The sequence below is a fragment of the Panthera tigris genome, chromosome D2, assembly GCF_018350195.1.
Source record: "Panthera tigris isolate Pti1 chromosome D2, P.tigris_Pti1_mat1.1, whole genome shotgun sequence".
NCBI lineage: Eukaryota > Metazoa > Chordata > Mammalia > Carnivora > Felidae > Panthera > Panthera tigris.
The window spans coordinates 86,687,035-86,699,903 of NC_056670.1; the positions used below are offsets into that span (position 1 = coordinate 86,687,035).

At 59.0% G+C, this 12,869-nt stretch overlaps 1 protein-coding gene across 1 annotated transcript; it reads left to right on the forward strand.

Moving 5' to 3' along the window:
- Positions 1-85: 85 nt before the first annotated feature.
- Positions 86-11,285, forward strand: PAOX (polyamine oxidase). The gene is given in 8 exon segments (XM_042960736.1): positions 86-341; positions 937-1,221; positions 1,224-1,422; positions 4,179-4,378; positions 6,263-6,515; positions 7,992-8,104; positions 8,488-8,645; positions 10,873-11,285. Coding segments are annotated over 8 exon segments (1,530 nt in total). The 5' UTR covers positions 86-157; the 3' UTR covers positions 11,011-11,285.
- Positions 11,286-12,869: the final 1,584 nt, after the last annotated feature.

The following is a 12,869-nucleotide window of genomic DNA, read 5'->3' on the forward strand; positions in this document are numbered from 1 at the left end:
CCACCAGCCGCACCCCGCCCCACTCCCACTCCAACTTCCATTTACCTCCAGTTCCGCCCCGCCCCCTCGCCCCGCCCCTCGCCCCGCCTCCGGTCCTCTGGGTGCTCTCCGCACTCGAGAGCGGCGGAGACGCGCGGCGACTGCTCGGGACGGCGCGATGGAGTCGAGTGGCGGCCGCGCGGAGGCCCCGGGTCGCGGCCCGCGGGTGCTGGTGGTGGGCGGTGGCATCGCGGGGCTGGGGGCGGCGCAAAGGCTCTGCAGCCACCCGGCCTTCCGGCGGCTGCGGGTCCTGGAGGCCACTTCCCGCGCCGGCGGCCGCATCTGCTCAGAGCGCAGCTTCGGTAACGGCCTTTCTCGTAACCCCTTTCCGGACCCCCTTTCTGGAACCCAGCGGGTGTCGCCCGAGCTCTGCCGCTCCTGGTCCGGCCTGCGCCCAGGGTTAACCGACTCAGAAGCCTTACCTGGTCCCCTGAGTGAATCTCCGCCCCACCCCACTTAATCAGCCAAAGTTCAATGGTCCCCGAAACTCAGCTGCCTGGTTGGCAGGGCCTGCCCCTGCGGGGGAGGGTAACCCATGTCTCTGCAGTCGCCCCCGTTGTGTCCCACAAGTAGCACCGTCCCCCTCCTCTCCCCTCCCCCCTCCGCCCCCCCCAGCCTCGGGACCACTCCCAGGTGTCCCTTTTGCCCCCATGCCTGGTCACCACGTGTCCTCCCAGGGCAGGTGCAGGCCAGCACCCCCTCCTCAAGTGTCCCCCTTAAACCAGGTCTGAGCGGGTGCTGCCATGAAGGACTGTAATCTTTCAGGGACTCTATGGCCCTGGGCTGGTTTTCAGAGCTTATTTGGGGAGGGCAGGGCTGCGTGTGGTCCAGGAGAAGGGCTCAGGGGTGGCCTTTGTGGAGAGAGAATCTCAAGGTGGCATCTCCTGCCCTTCCCAGGTGGCGTGGTAGAGCTAGGTGCTCACTGGATCCACGGGCCCTCCCAGGGCAACCCCGTCTTCCAGCTGGCAGCCAGGTACCAGCTGCTGGAGGAAAAGGACTTGTCAGAGGAGAACCAGCTGATTGAGACTGGGGGCCACGTGGGCTTGCCCTCCGTGTCCTACACTAGCTCTGGGGTAAGTGTGAGCCATGAGCTGGTGGTGGAGATGGCTGGTCTGTTCTATGGGCTCATCGACCAGACTCGGGAGTTCCTGCACCTGCCGGACGCCCCAGTGCCCAGTGTCGGGAGTACCTGAAGAGGGAGATCAGTCAGCATGCAGCTGGCTGGACGGAGGACGAGGAGACCAGGAAGCTCAAGCTGGCCATCCTCAACAGCTTCTTCAACGTGGAGTGCTGTGTGAGCGGCACCCACAGCATGGACCTGGTGGCCCTTGCACCCTTCGGGGAATACACCGTGCTGCCGGGGCTGGACTGCACCTTTCCTGGGTATGTGCCTGCCCCACCCGCCCAGTCAGCCCTCCACCCCCCAGTCCCCCTCCATGTCCCCCCACCGTCCCCCCACCCACCCAGGCCCCCCCATGTCCCCCCACTGTCCCTCCACCCACCCAGGCCCCCATGTCCCCCACTGTCCCTCCACCTCCCCTTGTCCCCCCACAGTCCCTCCACCCACCCAGGCCCCCCCATGTCCCCCCACAGTCCCTCCACCCACCCAGGCCCCCCCATGTCCCCCCACTGTCCCTCCACCCACCCAGGCTCCCCCATGTCCCCCCACCGTCCCTCCACCCACCCAGGCCCCTCCATGTCCCCCCACAGTCCTTCCGCTCACCCAGGCCCCCCCATGTCCCCACACAGTCCCTCCACCCACCCAGGCCCCCATGTCCCCACACAGTTCCTCCACCCACCCAGGCCCCCCCATGTCCCCCCACTGTCCCTCCACCCACCCAGGCCCCCATGTCCCCCCACTGTCCCTCCACCCACCCAGGCCCCCCCATGTCCCCCCACAGTCCCTCCACCCACCCAGGCCCCCCCATGTCCCCCACAGTCCCTCCACCCACCCAGGTCCCCATGTCCCCACACAGTTCCTCCACCCACCCAGGCCCCCCCATGTCCCCCCACAGTCTCTCCGCCCACCCAGGCCCCCCCATGTCCCCCCACAGTCCCTCCACCCACCCAGGCTCCCCCATGTCCCCCCACTGTCCCTCCACCCACCCAGGCTCCCCCATGTCCCCCCACCGTCCCTCCACCCACCCAGGCCCCCCCATGTCCCCCCACAGTCTCTCCGCCCACCCAGGCCCCCCCATGTCCCCCCACTGTCCCTCCACCCACCCAGGCCCCCATGTCCCCCACTGTCCCTCCACCTCCCCATGTCCCCCCACAGTCCCCTCCACCCACCCAGGCCCTCCCATGTCCCCCCACAGTCCCTACACCCACCTAGGCCCTCCCATGTCCCCCCACAGTCCCTACACCCACCTAGGCCCCCATGTCCCCCCACAGTCCCCTCCACCCACCCAGGCCCCCCCATGTCCCCCCACAGTCTCTCCGCCCCCCCAGGCCCCCCCATGTCCCCCCACTGTCCCTCCACCCACCCAGGCCCCCATGTCCCCCACTGTCCCTCCACCTCCCCATGTCCCCCCACAGTCCCCTCCACCCACCCAGGCCCTCCCATGTCCCCCCACAGTCCCTACACCCACCTAGGCCCTCCCATGTCCCCCCACAGTCCCTACACCTACCTAGGCCCCCATGTCCCCCCACAGTCCCCTCCACCCACCCAGGCCCCCCCATGTCCCCCCACCGTCCCTCCACCCACCCAGGCCCCCATGTCCCCCTACTGTCCCTCCACCCACCCAGGCTCCCCCATGTCCCCCCACCGTCCCTCCATCCACCCAGGCCCCCACGTCCCCCCACCGTCCCTCCACCCACCCAGGCCCCCATGTCCCCCTACTGTCCCTCCACCCACCCAGGCTCCCCCATATCCCCCCACTGTCCCTCCACCCACCCAGGCCCCTATGTCCCCCCACAGTCCCTCCACCCACCCAGGCCCCCATGTCCCCCCACTGTCCCTCCACCCACCCAGGCCCCCATGTCCCCCCACTGTCCCTCCACCCACCCAGGCCCCCCCATGTCCCCCCACAGTCCCTCCACCGACCCAGGCCCCCATGTCCCCCCACTGTCCCTCCACCCACCCAGGCCCCCCCATGTCCCCCACTGTCCCTCCACCGACCCAGGCCCCCATGTCCCCCTACTGTCCCTCCACCCACCCAGGCCCCCCCATGTCCCCCCACTGTCCCTCCACCCACCCAGGCCCCCATGTCCCCCTACTGTCCCTCCACCCACCCAGGCCCCCCATGTCCCCCCACTGTCCCTCCACCCACCCAGGCCCCTATGTACCCCCACTGTCCCTCCACCCACCCAGGCCCCCCATGTCCCCCCACTGTCCCTCCACCCACCCAGGCCCCCATGTCCCCCTACTGTCCCTCCACCCACCCAGGCCCCCCATGTCCCCCCACTGTCCCTCCACCCACCCAGGCCCCTATGTACCCCCACTGTCCCTCCACCCACCCAGGCCCCCCGTGTCCCCCCACTGTCCCTCCACACCCAGGCCCGCTCCATACACCCTGGGACTTCTTCCATTTACCTCAGGTTGAGCTGGGAAGCAGGGGAGGGTGACAGGGTCAGGGGGACATTAGTCTTCCCTGTTTTAGAGAGATCCTTGTTTCTCTAGTTTTGCTCATTTAGGAAAAATAATTATTTTCAAGAAAAGGTGGTTAGAAGAAGGCAGTGCGTCTCATAGATCTTTCTTCTGCCCGTGTTTACGAGGCCCCTTATGTGCTAAGTGCTGTGTGAAGGCTTCAGCCCCTGTGATGGACAGACAGCCGACCCCTGTGGTGGGTGGCTGTCCTGCCCTCCCCCCCCCCCCCCCCCAGCATTCCAGAGACCCTCGCAGGCTTGTCCGTCTGGGCTCTGTCTGCCTGGGCTGTCCGGGCATTCACCTCAAGGTTCCTGGCAGAGGAGGGCATCTGTGATCAGAAGTAGGGGGCCAGGCCGGGCAGGGAGGAGGCCTTCTCCCACGATTGCCTCCATTTGCTCATGCTCGTGGACTCCTCCTGGTTGCCCCGACTGAGGTGGACTGGAAACCACCAGGGGCAGGGGTGGGGGGAACCCTTGCCCTCCTCCCTCCTTCCCTGCAGGGCACTTCCTCCAGCGGCTTCCTCTGAAGACACCAGCGCTTCTGTCTCTCCTAGGGGCTACCAGGGGCTCACAAACCGCATAATGGCCTCCTTGCCCGAGGACGTGGTAGTTTTTAACAAGCCTGTGAAGACCATTCACTGGAATGGGTCCTTCCGGGAAGCCTCTTCTCCTGGGGAGACGTGTCCGGTGTTGGTGGAGTGTGAGGACGGAGGCTGCTTCCCTGCACATCATGTCATTGTCACTGTGCCCTTAGGTAAAGCTGCTTTTCCCCCACAGGTTTCCCTCTGGTCACCCATCCCAGGTGCCCCGGCCTCTGGCTGTCTCCCACCTCAGCTGGCTCTGTGGTGTTTGTTCGGCCGCTAAGTTCGTATTTTCATTGTAGTCCTGGACAGGATTATTCTAATGTGTTTTGTAGCAACTGCATGCTTTGGAATTGAGTTTCACAGTAAGAGAAAGCCCACGTGTTGCTTCTTCAGAGGTCATTTATGGACAGGTTGGGACTGCCTCCAGGGGTTCCCCAAACCCTGCTTTCTTGGACACGGCAAAGGGTGTGACAGCCAGGTCTCAGGTTCAGTCCTTGTATGATTGAGAAAGGAGTCAAGTATAGGGTTCCGTTTAATTCTAGATCTGACGCCCTAGACAGAAGCCATTGGTGGGAGTTGGAAATTCGACAAAGGATGGGAGTGTCTGGGAGCCACGCCGTGTCTGTGCTATCTCACTTACTCCCCACACTTAGTTGTCCAAGTTCACCAGCCTAGCAAAGCCAGAGCTGCTGTAAGATGAAGAGCCCCCCAGCCCGGTGGCTACAGCCTGCCCCCTGGGGTCCCTTCAGGACGCAGCTTGCTGACCACCTAGTCCTTTCTCCCACATGTGGAATCGTACTGGACATATTAGCATAGTCTTCGGCTGCTCCTCTCTTGCCAACCCTGTCTTTTTGGTCAATACAACTTGTGTCCGTGTTTCCAACTCAGCCCATATAGATCCGTGACATGGGTTTTTCCCCCCACCAATGTCTGTGTTCATTCACTGCTGTGGTGTGTGCTGAGCCTCTGCTATAATCAGCAGGTGCATTACTGTGAATGTTGATATTGTTCACAAGGAGCCAGGACACCTGTCACATAGCCACATAGTTATTTCTTATTTGAAGATGTCATTACTCAATATTACTTAAAATCGGTGGAAGTTTAGGTTATTTTCACTTTTTCTGTTCTACGTAATGTTTCCCACGTGCATTTAAAAACACTTGTGTGGGACACCTGGGTGGTTCAGTTGGTTGAGCATCCAACTCCTGATTTCGGCTCAGGTCATGATCCCAGGGTCGTAGGATGGACCCCTGTGTCGGGCTCTGTGCTGAGTGTGGAGCCTGCTTGAGTGTCTCTCTCTCTCTCTCTCTCTCTCTCTCTCTCTCTTCTCCTCTTTCTCTCCCTCTCCCTCCCTCCTCTCTCCATTCCTCCCTCTGTCCCTCTCCCCTATGCACGCACACACACACTCCCTCTCTCTCAAATAAAATTCCCAAACAAAACAAACAAAACACATGTGCGAACGTATCTGTGGCATGGATTGCAGTAGAGGAACTGCTGGGCAGACGGGGACTGTGGCGGAGGCCACGTGACCCCCCTGTGGATCTGCTTCCTGTTGGGCTGTTTGTCCTTTACTCACTGCCTTTCAAGATATCTCTGTCTTAAGGAGATTGGCTTGTGCTGCAGACATCTCACCTGGTTGTTTGACTCTGGGCAAGACATAATTTTTTGTCACGCAGATACTCTTTCTGTAGCTTCTGGATAAAGCCTGTTTGTTGTCTCCTCCAAACCAATCCACGTCAGCGTGGACTGTAGACATCGCGAGGTGGAAGGTTTAGAAGGGGAAACTGTCCTGAGAACGGTTCGGGGGTGTGCCAACGGCCCCTGCCTGACCAGCTGGCCACGGGGCCCTCTGTGTCCCTCCATGGTGGTGCTGCTCGCTGAGGCTGAGTCCAGAGATGGCCAGAGCCAGCCCGGCGTCTGGGAGCCCAGTTGAGCTGGGGCTGGTGTGGGTCCCTGGAGGCCTCTTCTCTGACTCCTCTGACGGGGGTCGGGGTGTGACTCTCGCCTCCAGGTTAAGAGATGTGGTGTAAGTTGGGTCCACTTATGAATTCCAGGTTTTCTTAAAGAACGTCTGGACACTTTCTTTGAGCCCCCGCTGCCCACCCAGAAGGCAGAAGCGATCAGGAAAATAGGCTTTGGGACCAACAATAAAATCTTCCTGGAGTTTGAGGAGCCCTTCTGGGAGCCAGACTGCCAGTTCATCCAGGTGGTGTGGGAAGACACGTCGCCCCTGCAGGACGGCGCCTCCGAGCTCCAGCACGTCTGGTTCAAGAAGCTTATTGGCTTTTTAGTCCTGCCTTCCTTCAAGTACGTATGCTTCTTGAGTTTCTCTGAGGAAGCTTCAGGTGTGAGCTCTGAAGGGGCTGGCTCGTTGGCCTTAGTTTGGTTGAGAATCAGCGGTGTGTTGGTTCACTGGGAGGTGTTTCTGGAGGATTTCTGGGTGGGATCCCAAGGGCAGCCAGAGCCTGATGACAGACACCAGGGGGCCAACCCTGCAGGGACAGACAGAAGCCTGCTGTGTGCAGCTTGTCGTATCTCTGGGCCTGGGGGCCTGGAATGTGCCCGTGGCCTGGCAGGAATGTTCCATCAGTAAGAAAGTATTTTTGAAATCTCCAGGAAGCTGGGGCGTGTAGGGTTCAGGAGGAATTTGAAACATGGATGTGTCTGGAGCTGGAAGACAGTATTTAAACCTGTTGCAGTAATTGAGCAACATACCCTTACAAGTCATGGAATCAAAGACCCATCAGTGGCTAAATTGTGTGGCCCAGCCATAAAACATAAATAATGTGGCAACTCTGGACTCGGTGTTTACTCAGAAATAAGACCATGAATAATTTGGGGGGGGGGGCTGATTTTTCCAGCAAGATCAAAAGACGTGGTTAGTATGTTGTGGTCCAGTTTCCACACAGACGGGGTGGGATCGGGGACCATGGTCTTGGCCTGGAGGACAAAACACAGGCATGCCTGCCGGCATAGAGCATCCCCAGTGGTCATGAGAGTAGGATGTACGGGCTCCTCCAGCCTACGAGGGACCCTGCATGTCTCCTTTGCACTGAGGATGAAGCTGACTCCAGGGCTCAGAAATGTGGCCGTGGTTGTGTGGATGGGTGGTGGAGCGGTGGCTTGGGGGGCCCGGCCAGCTTCCCTACGCCTGGCTCTCTGGCCTATGCTCTGTGCTCAGGACATTGGTGGGGATGACAGTCCTGGGGACACGTCGTGGCTCTCACACTTTGTGGTCTCAGGAACCCCCTTTATACTCTTTAAAAGTATCGAAGATCCCAAAGAGCTTTTGTTTATATGGTTGTATCTGTGCATTTACCACATTAGAGATTAAAACTGAGAAGTTTAAAAATTGTTATTTTTAAATGGTAAGCCTATACCATGTTAACATAAATATCGTTTTTAAATGAAAAATAACTGTATTTCTTAAAAAAAATTTTAAAACATTTTATTTATTTTTGAAAGACAGAAAGAGAGAGTGAGCCGGGGAGGGGGAGAGAGAGAGAGAAAGGGAGACACAGAATCTGAAGCAGGCTCTAGGCTCTGAGTTGTCAGCATAGAGCCCGGTGCTGGGCTTGAACCCACGAACCGTGAGATCGTGACCCCAGGGAAAACAAGAGTCCATGCTTAATTGCCTGAGCCACCCAGGCGCCCTGTGAAACGAGCTCTGACCTCACAGAACCCTGGAGTTTGTGGCCCACACTTGCAGAACTGCCCGGCACAGGTGACTGTGGCCACAGCTGGCCGGTGGCCAGGCGTGTCAGGGGTGTGTCTCCCCACCAGGTCTGCCCACGTCCTTTGTGGGTTCATCGCTGGGCTGGAGTCCGAGTTTATGGAGACCCTGTCCGACGAGGAAGTGCTTCTGTCTCTGACCCAAGTGCTCCGCAGGGTGACAGGTACCGAGCACGCGTGCGGCCAGGGCACCACCTGGGCCCCTTGGTGAACTCTGTAGGGCAACCAGGGCACCAGCTGTGCAGAACTGAACTTGGAGCTGTGAGCCTCTAGGACAGTCCTCCCTTCTGTTAGTGGGGTCACTCGAGTGTTCATCTCTGAGGAACCGAAATGGCTTTGCCAACACTTTCCACTTCTTTTTTCTGTTTCCGGGGGTTCTGAGTTAAGCAAAGCGGGTAAGACAGAGACAGCCCTCTGATGAATACATTCGTGGCTTGGGTTTCGTTCCGGGTAGTTTCCTGACTTTCCAGCTGCGGGGTCTTAAATGGAAGAGCGGCCGGGGCCAGGCGGCCCGCGGTGCAGGGGTAACACGTGTCTCTGGGTTCAGGAAACGCCGAGCTCCCCGCGCCCAGGAGCGTGCTGCGCTCGCGCTGGCACAGCACCCCGTACACCAGGGGCTCCTACAGCTACGTGGCGGTGGGCAGCTCCGGGGACGACGTGGACCTGCTGGCGCAGCCCCTGCCTGCGGACGGTGCGGAGGCGCAGGTGAGGCGGCGGGTGGGCGGAGTCCGTGGGCTTCTTGAAATTATGAACTATTACGCATGTATTATTTTATCAGAATTCTACATGCGCATAGACTGAAGCATCAGAGAGTTCGGCAGTGCTGGCTAACAAAATAAAATAACACGAGATATAGCAGGCTGGTGGAGGGCCCGACACCCCCTTCCCAGCCTATTCTGGCGGAGTCTCCTCTCCAGGTTTATCACATCTCCAAATAACGCGTCTACCTGCCCCAAAGCATGCAGTCGTGGAACACTTGGAATGTGTGCGCAAGCAGGCGGAACCTTTGGGTCTCCATCTCCAACTTCCGAGCTGTCGGGTGGCGGCGGTCACTCCCCCCCCTCCCCCCCACCCCGTGATCATGAAGCGTGCCCCACAGGTGACATCATTTTCCTGCACATATTTCCGTGTGCGTCTCTAAAGGATGAGGGACGCCCTCTGAAGATGTGTAACTATAACATCGTTATCGCAGTTACGAATTTACACTAATTCCTCCATATTGTCCAACACTGTTCAGTTTTCCATGTGCTTTATGATCTCTTTTCGGTTTGCTTGTTTGATAACGTTGCTCCTTGAATTTTCACTTTTAAGCATCACTGAATTCTCACTATGGCCCATAAGGTGTTAGCTCTCTTCACTCCTGTGCCCCCCAGCTCCCCATGTGTGCAGCAGTACTTTGGGTGAGGCCCTGTCCACCCCTGGGTGCAAGGAAGCTGCGGCTCCTTTTCCTGCCTCTTTGTAGATGTGAGCGTGTTTCTCAGTGTGAGTGTGTGCAGCGTGTATGTGAGCGTGAGAGAGAGTGTGCAGGCTCATTTTCTTTGCCTGGGTTCTGCTGTTTACATTGTCTCCCGCTTCCTTCCCTCGGGCCAGAGTCAACTCCAGCCCCTTCAGGCACAGCTGTGGCCTGCCCCCCACCCACGCCCCGTGCCCATGCCCTACCTGCCCGGAGCCCACACCCTGCCTGCCTGCCCCCAGCCCCACCCTTACTGTGTTGGAGCATTTATTCCAGTAGCTTCCTGAGGAGGGGGTGCATGGAGGTAAATGTTTAGGGAAAGTTTGCAGGTGTGGAAATGTCTTTTTTCTACCCTTATACTTAGGTGGTCCAGTCCTGTCACTACAGAACCAACTACCCTAAAACCCACTGGTACAAAACAGACACTTTATTATGATGACAGATCCTATAGGTGGGCACAAGGGACCGTGTGTTTCTGCCATATGATGTCTGGGGTCTCAGCTGGGAAGACGACGTACGGGGATCACGCAGGGCTGGGGCGGGGGTCATCTGAGGCCTCTTCTCTTGCACAGCTGCCCTGGGCGGGGACCCTGACTGGAGTGCCTGCCCGTGGCCTGTGTGGTCCTGGCTTCCTCACAGCATGGCAGCCTCATGAGGCTGCCCACGTGGTGCCCACGACTCTTAGCACAGGTGTGCCCGGGAGCAGGACGCTGCTGGGTGCCAGACGGTGCGGCTGGGCCACACTCCACTGCCCAGCGCGGTCACACGCCTGCCCAGATTCCCGGGGCGGGACGCAGAGCCTACCTTTCAGTGGGAGGCGTCTCCAAAAACTTGTAGCCGTGTAAGAGCCACACACTGGGTGTAGACCCTAGTTCGAGAGTCACTGCCCTCAGGTGTGGAAGACATTCTCCGGTGCTGCAGTGGGGGAGTCCGGGGACATTCAGGTTCCTTTCTTTCCTACCTCCTAGGAAGCTTGGAAGAACATTAGGGCCCTGCTCTCACCAAGCACCTGCCCCACCCCCCCACACGCGGTCACTGACGCCACCCTGCACCTTGCCTCGCGCCACACGGAGCTTCCACCCTGCGACTGCTGTCAGCTGGGAGAGTCTCTTAGATTTGCTTTCTTCTCTCTGTTCTTTTTTCTTCTCTTTTTCTTGCTGAGATTTCTGTTGTTTGGATGCTGGACTGGTCCTCAAATTTTCTTATCTTTTTCCCTCCTAATTTCCATCTCTTGGTTTGTCACTCTGCGTTTTGGGCGATGTTCTTAACATTGCATCGCAAATGGTCTGTTGAATTTTCCATTTTGCAGTAACATTTGGTTCCAGGCGTGTTTGCTCATGTTTCCGGATGTCTTGGGGCTCCGTGGGATTAGTGAAGAATACAGCCACGCCCTTGCCCCCAGCTCTGTGGCCACGGTGACAGTCGTGTGGCCACAGCCTGACTCCTGTGCCCCGTGTTAACCCCGGCTTCTCTTTGCAGGTCCTGTTTGCAGGGGAAGCCACACATCGGGCGTTTTACTCCACCACGCACGGGGCTCTGCTGTCTGGCTGGAGGGAGGCCGACCGGCTCATCGCTCTGTGGGACACCCAAGCGCAGCTGCCCGAGCCCCGGCTCTGAGCCCTGCTCCTTCCATTCCGAGCTGGGCTCTGCCCCTCCTGTGCCGGGGAGGCTGCCACCATCCTTCCTCTGACAGCGTCTGGCCTGGCCAAGATTTGGGGATATGAATGACAGCCTTCCTTTTTTTGGCGACTGGGGACAGCTCTCATTTCTCGCGTGTATCATGGAGTCTGGTCAGGGCCGAGCTTGAGCTGAGTGCGAGGTCTTCCTGGAGAAGTGTGACGCAAGGCGCCAGCACTGCTGCTGAGGGCGTGCACATAAAGTGTGTTAAAGCCTCCGTGTGTCCTCATCCTTCCACCTCGGGGCTGCAGCATCTGTCGCTTCTGTCTTCGCCTGGTCCCAGGCTGGGGTCCCTGCAGGGCCCGGTGCCCCCTCCCCTGAGTTCCCTGGACTTTGGGTGCTGTGGTCGCCCCTGGTCCCAGGCATCTCCTGGTGGCCCGAGCTCTCATTGCTGGTGCTCAGGACCGTGCTGACAAGATACCTTAGCAGACACCCATGGCCTGCTGGGCTGGGTGACGGCCAGGTGGAGGGAGCCATGAGTGCACGGGGCACCCCGTCCTGACTTGGGGCCAGAGGTTTTCTGGAGGAAGTGGATGAACAACAAGGCCTCACGAACGCAGAGGAGGGGGACAGCTGGTGTGTCAGGGTGAGTGGGAGCATGCCAGTGCAGTGGGCAGTGTTGGGGTGATAGTGTGGGGATGCCCTGGGTGTTCTGCTCAGCTGACCTCAGCTTCCCTTCCTCAAACTGTCCCAGCGAGGGGGTCGAAGTACCTCCATTTTCACAGCTGGGGAAAGCACAAAATACCTGGAGGTCGAGTTCAGTAATTGTCCAGTCTCACGACTGCCAGCGTAGAGCTTGGGCATCGTCCCAGGACAGGCCCTGAGGGGAGGCAGGTGTGGCTGGAGGGTGGCACTTTGGAGGAGGCCCTTTGGCCACCCTCAGAGGGTGCCTCTGAGGCAGGAGCCTCAGAGGCCTGGACTCTATGCTGCAGGCGGTGGGGCTGCTGGCCCTGCACCCACTTTGAAGTCAGTGGCTTGTGCCTGTCCTCATATCTCTGGCTGCAGTCTGTGTCCTGCTCTGGGGTGGGGCACCCTGGCTCCAGGGGTGAGTGTATGTGTGTTTGGAAGAAGGGCTTTGGGGCCAGGCCTGTCTGGGCTCTTCTCCAATCCCGAGTGGTGCCCAACATGCCCTCGGCCCCAGCACACTCTGCACAGGCCCTTCTCATACCTTCCCCTCCCAGATCAGGTCGCCCCTCCAAGGGGTCTTCCTTGCCTCCACCCTAGAGCTCTGTATGTGTGTCTACTGCTGTGTGTCACTGGAGTGATTTTGCTCGGGACACCTACCAGTGAGCTTTGTTTTTTTTTTAATGTTTATTTTTGAGAGAGAGAGAGAGAGAGAGAGAGAGAGAGATAACGAGTGCACAAGCGGGGGAGAGGCAGAGAGAGGCAGACAGAGTCTGAGGCAGGCTCCAGGCTCTGAGCCATCAGCACAGAGCCTGACGCGGGGCTTGAACTCACGATCTGTGAGACCATGACCTGAGCCGACGTTGGACGCTTAGCCAGCTGAGCCGCCCAGGTGCCCCAACAGGGTTTTACTTTAGTTTTACAGTCCTAGGTCTATGAGAGATTGCAGCTTCCCTCAGGCGCAATGATCTGTATTGTTGACATCCATCCAAGAGTTCATTGAGCCACGTGCTTTGGGGAGACATTTCTTGTATCCAGAGTGACAAAGGCTGTCCTCTTGGTGGGATGGCTGCTCTGTGATGGGGGGCTGAGGGCTGGGTCCTCTTCTGGTGCCTAACTCATCTGGAGGCCACCTGGGAAGGCTCGTCTCCCATGGTGGATTTGTTTCTCAATCT